At 46.3% G+C, this 9,939-nt stretch overlaps 1 protein-coding gene across 1 annotated transcript; it reads right to left on the bottom strand.

Annotated features, from left to right (window-relative positions):
* Positions 1–269: 269 nt before the first annotated feature.
* On the bottom strand, positions 270–8,467 carry LOC115073269 (cytochrome P450 2A5-like). The gene is made up of 9 exons (XM_029571566.1): positions 8,207–8,467; positions 6,913–7,075; positions 5,680–5,829; positions 4,903–5,063; positions 4,369–4,545; positions 4,055–4,196; positions 3,556–3,743; positions 3,161–3,302; positions 270–844 (listed from the first exon to the last, which is right to left on the bottom strand). Exons 1-9 carry the CDS (start codon positions 8,396–8,398, stop codon positions 663–665), a joined length of 1,497 nt encoding a protein of 498 aa, XP_029427426.1. The 5' UTR covers positions 8,399–8,467; the 3' UTR covers positions 270–662.
* Between the last annotated feature and the right edge of the window lie 1,472 nt (positions 8,468–9,939).

Genomic DNA, 9,939 nt, shown 5'->3' with positions numbered 1-9,939 from the left:
TCCCCTCCACCAGGCAAGGAGGCTGCAGCTGGCTTCCAATGCCACCGTGATAGTTAGCCAGGCAGAGGATGGTAGTCAGACTCCACCCAAGTTTGCCCCCTCCACACAATGATCCCTCATGCAGAATTAGTGTTAATTAGGCATCCTTATAAAACTACCTAGCTCATGCTGACGGCTTAGGTTTTGTCCAAGACAGGATCTCCCTCCTACAGCACAACCCCTTACCCCCTATCCCCCCCACACAGAAAATACAGGCTGAAAACCGCAAACATTTCCCCCCTATCTCTCATGTATTTTTCTGCAATTTCCACAATTTTCTCATTCCATGTCCAAGTCACAGACATCTCGGAAAGTCGCCAGTCCATCCCAGGCTTCTCTAAGAGCTGCAGTCAAGCCTTGGGCTCCTTTACGCACTGCAACAACAAGCTCACCAAGCCGGAGTGGACTGTTGAATGCAGCCCTACTCCCCTCTCCCCCTGGGGAATGGGGAGGGTAAGGAAGCAGCCTCTGTTTTCTGGAATCAGTATTTTGGGGGTGCTCTCACCTCCCCCAAATTCAGGGCCACTTTCCACTGAAGGCAAAAGCTGTGCTATGGTTACAGATCAAGAGAGAGCGGGAAGGTGGAGGCCACGTCTGTGCTGTTTTCATCCTTTGAGACAGCTTTAACGGGGCAGCACCGATAGGGTGTAAGCGCGGGGCAGGTGCCCCGCAGTGCTCAGCTCCGGCGTCAGGTCAATGTCCTCGGGGTCTCTGGTGGGCTTCAGGGTGAAGTTCTGCAGGATGGTGGTGAAGAACAGGAAGAGCTCCATGCGGGCCAGGCCCTCCCCTGGACACATCCGCTTCCCTGCAGGACAAAAGCTGACATTGAGTCCAGCTTAAGTTACATTTTTTAAAAAAGCCCAAATCGGGTGGAAGTCAGACCCACAGAGGCATCATGGTGCTTACCGAACATTTCTGAAACTCCAAGTGATGGGAATTCTAAACGGGGGAGTTGATTTGTACCCTGCATTGTGCAAATCAACTCCTTTCCATCACTTATAAGGTCATGACATCTTTAATGATGTGAATATTACAATGGATACCTCTGAATGTGTCTGTAACACCACCCTCCATAACCCCAACCCATCTCCCGAAAACTCACCCCGAATGAAAGTGCCCCCTTACAATGGTCCATATATAGAGTATCAGACTGAGCCTTTTAAAGGGAGTCTCTCTCACTCACTCACCCCCCCACCCACCTGATTACCAGCTAAAGTTTAGCCATGTCCTTGGACCATACCCATCACTGCCTCTTTTTATGTGGGTAAACTCATTCCACAGAAAGAAACATAGCTAAGAAGTCTGAGTGAGGTAAAATGTTTCTGTACAGGAAACTCCAAAAGTTACCCAGACAAAGCCTTTGAATATTGATCTCTATGAGGCCAATATTCAAAGGCATTTATGCAGATAACTTATGAATTATCCAGATAAATGCTGATTATTTTTTTTAATACGGGCAGAACTTGTCTAGCTAAATCTTTGCCAGATAAGTCATCATCTGGCTAAAATATAGCCAAATAAGGTAGAGAGCATGTCAGAGGCATCCTGGAGCAGAGTTGAGTTATTCAGCTAACTTTAAATTGTGACCATGAGGAGGTCTAACATTATCCAGGAACGTGTTCTCCGATAACTTTAACTGGCTATAGCTGAAAGAATAAGCCGGTTAAGTGGTGTTCTCATGATAAAAAAACAACAGCCTTGTGGGCATGGCACCTCAATGACCCAGCCCCCACCATATTGCCACAAAACTGGGGCCCACTGACCCAGGCCCCCAGCACCTCAAGCCTGTCCAAAAAATTCCTAAAAGGGTAATGTGATATGGGTCCAATCACTCAGCCCCTCCCCCAGCTCCCCAGTGGTTGCTCAAAAAAAATACCTCTGGCCCCTCCCCCAAGCAATCTTTAGCCCCTTTCCCACCTGGTGCCCTCCCAAACCCCTTTGGACACTGGGATTGTGTTTGTGTGAGTGCAGGGCAGGTGTGAGAGTAAGGGTTGGTCTGGCGGAGGAGGAGGAGGAGCCAGAGGTAAGCATTTTTTTTGAACAATCATGGCGGGGGCCCAGGCAGGGCTGGCGCTAGCTTCTGTGGTGCCCTGTGCATAGAGTCCCTGCCGCTGACCGGCCGGCCCGCTGCCTTCCCGGGTGTGCCGCTTCATGCAATTGCACAGTTTGCACACCCAGTCACGCCAGGCCTAGGCCCAGGGGAGGGGTGACAATTGGCCCCTGTGGCACTTTACCCTTTCAGGCAATGTTTGAGAGATTCGAGGGGGGGTCCATTATTCTGACATTGGGGTCGGGGTCAGGGAACCAGGGAAACGGCTCACCAGGCCCACTGGGCTGTTTTTCTTTTGTTTAAATATCACAACTGGCTGTATTCTTTTGAATATAGCCAGTAAGCTTAAATTTATCCGGGTACCTATGTTACCTGTCTGCACCTGGATAACTTTAAGCCTAACTAGGGATATTCAGGTCAGATAGGATTAAAGTTATCTGGCTAAAGGTATATGGATAACTTTAATGAGGGTTATTCAGTGGGATGTTTATTCCACTGAATATCCTTGATAACTTATCTGATTAATTTTAGCAAGATGGGTTATCCGTTCTAGTCTTTTTAAATATTGGCCTCTATATGTTTGTTTATTTTTATTTTGAAGTGATTTCGGCAATACTAGTGTGCCCTCTAGTGGTGCATGTGGAATTCCAAACTAAGTAACTAATACAATTAATTATCCAAATGATCTGACAGCTCACTCCTAGCAAGCATAAACTATTCTAGTCACCATCACAACAAACCCATCAAATGTACTTCACACGTGTCCTATTTATACCCATAAAATGTACTTTTACTCCTGCTGTAATGCTATCAAATGGACTCCGCATTTATTGTAAATCCTAACCTCTGTCGTAAGATGCTTTAAAGTCTCCTGCTGGAAAACTGTGATATAAATAAACGATGATTATGGTGATGATGAATTCATACAAAATGATAGAAGAGCCCCAGAGATCTTGAGGACAAAAATAAATTTTAAAAATCTGTGTGAAATTTGATTTGAAAAAGTCCGACATGTTGGGGAGTAGCGGGGCTTTCTGATTAGCAGCAAGAGTTAATGAATGCAAAATCTACCTGTGGAAAATGGGAGGAAGGCCTCCTTCTTCTGGAAGCTTCCGTTCTCGTCCAGGAAATGGCCGGGGTTGAAGCACTTTGGGTCCGAGAACTGCTCTGGGTCATGGAGGGTGGTGGTCAGCAACGGGTACACGTCTGTGCCCTGGAAATTCAGAGAGAGGGTTATTCCCCATGCTAAAACTGGATCATCTTGTGCATAAGATGCCTGTGATGACGAAGCTCCATTTCACAAAAGACAGCCTGGTCCAGGCATGATTATACCCAGACTGCATCTATGGACCTGTAGTTTCTGCTTTTTTTTTTTTTTTAGAAAGATAGGACTACAACCGTCCATGAATACCAGGGGGACAAAACCAAGGCTGGCTCAGGTGACATAGAGTCCCGGTGGGCCCTACCTTAGGGATAGTGTACCCCTGCAGCTTCACGTCCTGTGTCACCGTGCGAGGGAGTCCTGTGGGAATGATATCCGCAAAGCGCTGCACCTCATGGATCACGGCATCCGTGTATGGCATACGGCTCCGGTCCTCCAAAGCGGGTCTACGCTCACGACCAATCACGTGCTCGATCTCTTGATGAACCTTGTCTGCAAAGAAATTGTGGGTTAAATGTAGCGACCCTGGCATCTTTGACTCCTTCAGGGAAGGTGATTTTGTTCCGTCCAACCGTATGCCAGGGCTGGGTTTGTTCTTATGGTGGCTGCCTTCAGGGATTAATGCGTAAAAGAACCGGAAGTCACAGTTCCTGATGAGTTATTTCATTTCTGACATTTTAATATTTAGGAACGAAAAGAGTACAAAGGCAAATTAACTTCTGCTATTTTGATGATGTGATGACGTTAGCTGTGGCAAATGGATTTTGGTCTTAGGGCACGGCCTGACTTTATTTTTGCGATACCTTCGATTTTGGGGTGCTTCAGAAGAATCAGGAAAGCATATCGCAGGGTGGTGCTGACAGTCTCTGTCCCAGCAAAGAACAGATTTACTGTGCTGGCAACCAGGTTTTCTGCATGAAATTCACTCTCTGGGTTCTCTTTTTCCTACAGGTAGAGGAGAGAGTGAAGGTTGTCACTGTTATTAATTAAGCAAGGATACCGATGGACTCTCGCTCGTTCCCCAGCGACCTTGAATACTTAGAATTCATGAATTTTACCATCTTCTGCTTTTTGAAACTTCCCCCAGAGTCAAGATTGTCCCTGACCAGACCCTTACCTGTTGCATCCTGGTGAGGAAGCAATCAATGAAGTCTCGAGGGGAGCTGGGATCCAGTGTCTCCTGGTGGATCTTCACTCTCTCCCTAACAAAGTCTTTAAGCTCCACCAGATTCTTCAGCTTCCTGTGGTGGGGGCCAGGAAGGTACTTCATGACACAGGAAAAACAGGAAAAGACCTGCAGAATAAGGTAAAACTGTGAGAATCCTCAAAGTCTAGTTGTTGAAAGGGACAGTGGAAATCTTGTGCATGACTATATGTAGAGATTTACATGCCCTGGCCTGGACTAGAATCAGCCATCTTCTGCTTTCAAGGCTTTTCTAGACAGCCAGAGAGCTCTTCCTTGATTAGATATGCAACAAAAATGTATTGTATTCATGAGGTATATAGCAATATCCACCCTCGGGGAGTATCTCAACCTTCTCAATGACGTCTTTGAGTTGGATTTGGCCAAAGTGGCTCCCAATTCCTGTGGGAGCAGCTTGGCATGACAACAGCGTGAAACAGGTGTGACGGATAAAAATTGTCCACGTACCAGTCCAAGAGTGGAGTTCATGAAGCGCATGATCTCATTGATGTTCCTCAGCAGGCTAAGAAACCTTTTGTCCTCATAGTCAAACCGGTTCCCGAAGACTACAGAGCAGATAATGTTGGAAACAGAGCGACTGAAGAAGAAAGTGGGGTCAAAGGGCAGCCCTGGTGGAGGAAGAACACATGGAATTGCTTTCTTCAGTTTCAGTATCATGCTTTGCAATATCATCAACAGTGACACGGAACTGAAAGGATCTGTTTAGTAGACTCCCTTCCTAGAGCTTGATTGGTTGACATTAATAATAGCAATGGTGCCATATGCAAGGTCTGTGGCATCCTAGGGCTTCCCATGGCAGTGGATTGATTGGGAGAACTGGGCAGGTGAAGAAAGTGTATTTGTCATAATGAGACTTCAGTAGCTGATAAGGAAGGATATACAGTCATAGAAGAGTGACCTCTATGTGATCCTCCTGATGGCCATGCTGGCACCAGACCAACATCCACATGGTGAATCCTATTGGACCTGACAGGCATAGTTACACATGACATTACTTGGTTGTATGAGCACACTGGATACTGATCTGTGATGTCATACGTCACCATGGACTACTTCAAGACCAGAACTGCCTTAAAGAACTGCAGAAGCAAAAACTGGCAACATGAGTCATTCTGCAACTTCAGCACATCCACATGGAATTTTTTTTAACGTTAAAAAATTCAGGTCTAAGGTATCCAAGTCTGGAGTTTTTAACGTCTCCACTCATAATTAACATGCACAAACCTTTGGTTTCCCTAAGTGCTTCCACCAGAAACCGAGCTTCTTCCTGGATCCGTTCCTCGATACTCCTCTTCCCCATCCCGAAATTCCTCAGGGTCATTAGGCTGAATCGTCGGAGCTGCTTCCAGCGCTCCCCGTTGCTGGCAGTGATCCCTGCAAAGGAAACCATATAAATGACGAGCATCCTCTTGGCCAATGGCATCACTTCGTTTAGAGATGAGGCAAAGCTGGAAATAGTTGAACAGTAGTCCCAAGGCAGGGAGAATTGATTGAACCTTTAAGGCTAAGAATAAGTTGAGCTGGAGAAAAAAAAATAATTCACCAATTATATAGTTCCATTTGATGGGGAAAAACCTTTCTCCAGCAGTCACTGCAGCTTTCCCAGGAAGTCCGAGCACCTTGTAGGCGAACTGGCAGGACTGTGGTAACTGATCAACTCTAGTTCTCTTGTAACAGATGGACAGAGAGGAGCCTTTGCTCTGGTCCCCCTGGGCTCTGCTGAGATCTCTCATTTTCCAGCACCTCCCCCCTTTTCCTCAGCCTTCTTCCATTCCTTCACCTTCCCCCTCAATGTACTTTTCCTCGCTCTTTTGCCAGGCTTTACATTATTTATTTATTTTATTTATTTAAAGTCGCTTATATACCGATGTTCGTTTGCACATCGCATCGGTTCACAGTAAACAATAACTCATGGGCAGAGCCCTTACATAAAACTGAGAATAAATATGTAACTATAGGGAGAAGCCCTTACAAGAAACAAGTGAGTTACAAAAAACCAAGGGAGGGGTCGGGGTAGAAAGGCATAAAACAATGGATAAGGGGATAGGGTAGGGGAGGGGTCATGGGTAGAGAAAGGCATAAACAATGAATTTATAGGGCCTATAATTTATGTACAACAAACAAGAATAAAATCAATATCGTACAAAGTACAAAATGGGGACATTACATTTCAGAACTCACTTTCTTCATGAATTCACTACCTGCCTCCCCCCCCCCCCCCCCCCCCCCAAGCTGGGGCTCCACTTTCTTCCTTTTTGTAACAAAACGCCCTGCTTCACAGCCTCTCCCCTTACCTGTGACTTGCTTTATACCTTTAAGCAGCGAGCTCTCTGTGGACGAGACCTGCAGTGTTTGCTGTGTTATAAATCTTGCTTATTCACTCACACCTAGACACCCCCACACTGTGCGCCTCGACCACTCCTAGCGCTTCAGTGATGGAGACAGATATCCTCTCACCGTATCCCTGCAAGATGTATTCAGCGACCGCCATTCTTCCTCTGGCGCTGAACTCCTCCCTCTGGTCCACCAGCGCCTCTTTCAGGACCTGGTACCCGCTCAGCACCACAACCGGGTGAGGGCCCAAATAGATCATGTAGATGGAACCAAACTTCTCCCTGAGCTATCAAAAGAGAAACGAGCAAAGCTGAAGCTGATAGTAAGGACTTGGTAACCGATGTAGCTCACCAATTAGCCACGTGAGAACTCTGAATCCTCTAAATTCTGCTTTTAGTTTGGCCCAGCAGCTTTCTCCTATTGCTTTGAGTTTCCAGCTCAGTCAGAACCGGTCTCTGTTGGGCTACAGTGCCCTGAGCCTGGGTTTTTCTCTATTTTTCCCTATCTCAGCCAGGGGCCACACACTGCTGCTCCCTCCGTGACTCAGCTAATGTGGACCCGGAATCTGTCCTATAGGTGTCACTGATGCACAATGACTGGGGTTCCCGCCTACACTGGGGCCGTGAACACTGCTTCCGTAGGATCCTAAGTCTGCCCAGGGAGAGAAGCCTGGTGCAGGGATCAAATCTGGTTCTGCACAGCATTATGGCGGAATCAACAGGCAGGCCAGCTCTCCTAATTCTTGAGTTTGTGACTCAATGATCACTGGAGGCTGTGGTGCAAATTTTTTTTTTTTATTTGGAAAGTCCAAAACTTCTTTGCACTGAAACGTCAGACTTTGGAACTACAAGACTGTAAAATGTATATAATTTTCAGGAAGAACTTTTTCTCAGGTTAGTGTCTCCAAATGGCACTTTTTTCTGATCAGGTCATGGAACCTTCTCCATGGTGAAGCTTGTATGTCTGCTGCATCCTTGTTTCCATTTCTGCTGCTTAGACTTGTTCAGGCTTGGCTTTATCCCCATCCTTGCAAGGACTTATGGTTCTGATTTCTGTTAAGGCCCTCCTCTCCCGCCCCCCCCCCCCCCAAGAACAACAAGTCTATGCATGTAATGAATAAAACCAAGAGCAGATCAACCTGATCAGCAGAAATGGAGCTAGTTGGCAACCCTATCTTTGGACATAATTAAGAGAGAAAAGTGGAACTTTTCATGAGCATATCAAGCATTAATGGATAAGATGACATGAATTATCATTGAGTAGAATCAGATGCCATGGCTAACCAGAAGAATGTTGATCCCAACAGACGTTTTGTTCATTCTAAGACAACTAAAGACATTGTTGCAACCAGACCACACAATCAAGGAATTCTGGAGTTGTCATCATCACCCCTTCCCCAGTGGTAAAAGCCCCCTACCTTTAGTAGAGACTTCAGGAACATTCTGCTGTTCACTTGAACCATAAAGTTGCCGAGCAGTGGAAGAGGTGTGGGTCCAGGAGGCAACTGTTGGCCCTGTTTCTTTCTCAGAAAGTCTTTCCTCAATGAAAACAGAATCAACATGACTAGCCAGGTGCCCAGGATGAGCGTGGTGGTCTCTAGCAGAAACATTGACTCCGAGGGTTCTCCCAATAGGCCTGCCTGCCTCTGAATTTGTTCTCTCTGTACTGATGGCAGCTTCCTTATAACAGACAAGATATAGGATACAACTAATGGGTTGCTCAATCGCTCTGTGTAATTTGGTTATACAATAACCCGGCTAAGTGCAAACAACACGTGCAAGTTCTATTTTAACATATTTAGCATGTTATTCGGAGTTATATCATCAGAGAGAGGCAGAGCCAGTCCTGGGGTTGCACCCCCCCACTCCACACCTTGTATTTCCTGCCTTTCTTAGAGGAACTGGAACTACAGGTCCACCAGTTTCTCTCCCAAATTCCTCCAAGCCCCCAGCCTCATCAGTTTCTCTCCTCTCTTGCCCCTCCCTCAGTCCCATCGGTCCCCCACCAGTTTCTCTTTCCGTCTCCTTCCCCAGCTCCATCAGACTCTCTCTTCCCAATCACCTTACTGCTGCTGCTGATTTGCCATCCGTCACTCATCTACGGCCCGGGCAGCTGTCCCCCACCATTCCTCTCGGTCTGTGTAACCTGGCCAACCTGCTCAGAACTCTCACCTGGCCCTTCTTTAGGCTGTTCTCATTCATCGTAAGATCAGCTTACAGGACGTCCCAGCAGGCACAAAACGAGAGTTGTAGCAAGAGAAGCAGCTTCTCCCACTGCTTCTCTTGGTTGTGTACTGCTGCTGGCCACACATGCATGCACCAGTTCCATTACATTTGGGGGAGCAATACTCCCCTTTGCCCTCTAAACTATGCCCATGCTTAAAAGTATAAATAATGCCCAAGAAGCAAACATTTTTCAGTGGGAAGGAAATACTACAAGAGATCATGGCAAGAGCCTAAGAGCAGGTAGACTCAGGCGTAGCATTAGAAACTTTTTCTTCATAAAAAGGCTGGCGGATGCATTGATTGAATATCCTCCCAGTGAACATGGTAAAAATAAAAACAGTTAAATCACCATTCAAACGGGCACAAATAATATTACACAGAATACCTGTATGTACCACAGAGTGATGTCAATAGTTTGAAAAAACAGATCAGTCTTACTTGCCCTGTCTGCCACATTCAGTATCCTTGATAATGATTTCATATTTAAACATTTATTAGATCTGGGCTTCATTAGAGCCGGTGATGAGTTTTTCTTCATTCCTGAGAAATCATACTGAATGGGTAAAGGTGGGTATAGGACGCTCCGTTCGGCAGCGAGAGATACTGCAGGAATCAGTTCTCTCTTCAGTTCTTTTTAATGTGTCTCTATCACCATTGGCTGACTAAATGCAAGAATATGGAGCAGAGTACTATATGTTTGCAAACAATATCCAGCTCTTAAGCCCTCCCCTGTGGTGAGGGATTTGGGCATTGGATTTGATTCTGAGTCCCATGCCTCCCAGGTGAGCCATACTGCCTTGTGGAAACTTAAACTTGTATGAAAGCACTGACCACTCCTTAACCTGAAAGCCATTCATCTAGTTTATTGCAATGGCCTATGGGTCTCCCAGTGAGGCGCACACATAGGCTTCAGGTAGCCCAGAAT

The sequence above is a fragment of the Rhinatrema bivittatum genome, chromosome 11 (assembly GCF_901001135.1).
Source record: "Rhinatrema bivittatum chromosome 11, aRhiBiv1.1, whole genome shotgun sequence".
Taxonomy (NCBI): Eukaryota; Metazoa; Chordata; class Amphibia; order Gymnophiona; family Rhinatrematidae; genus Rhinatrema; species Rhinatrema bivittatum.
Note: the sequence above shows the minus strand (reverse complement) of the source record. Positions and strands in the feature narration are given on the sequence as shown.

What these genes read in the sequence shown, in the direction of transcription:
- LOC115073269 (XM_029571566.1), bottom strand. Translation starts at nt 8,398, where the DNA reads ATGTTTCTGCTAGAGACCACCACGCTCATCCTGGGCACCTGGCTAGTC. An exon ending in AGCACTTAGGGAAACCAAAG is followed by an intron (nt 5,064 to 5,679) that starts GTTTGTGCATGT and finishes TTCCTCCACCAG; the next exon opens with GGCTGCCCTTTGACCCCACT. An exon ending in AGGGGTACACTATCCCTAAG is followed by an intron (nt 3,303 to 3,555) that starts GTAGGGCCCACC and finishes CTGAATTTCCAG; the next exon opens with GGCACAGACGTGTACCCGTT.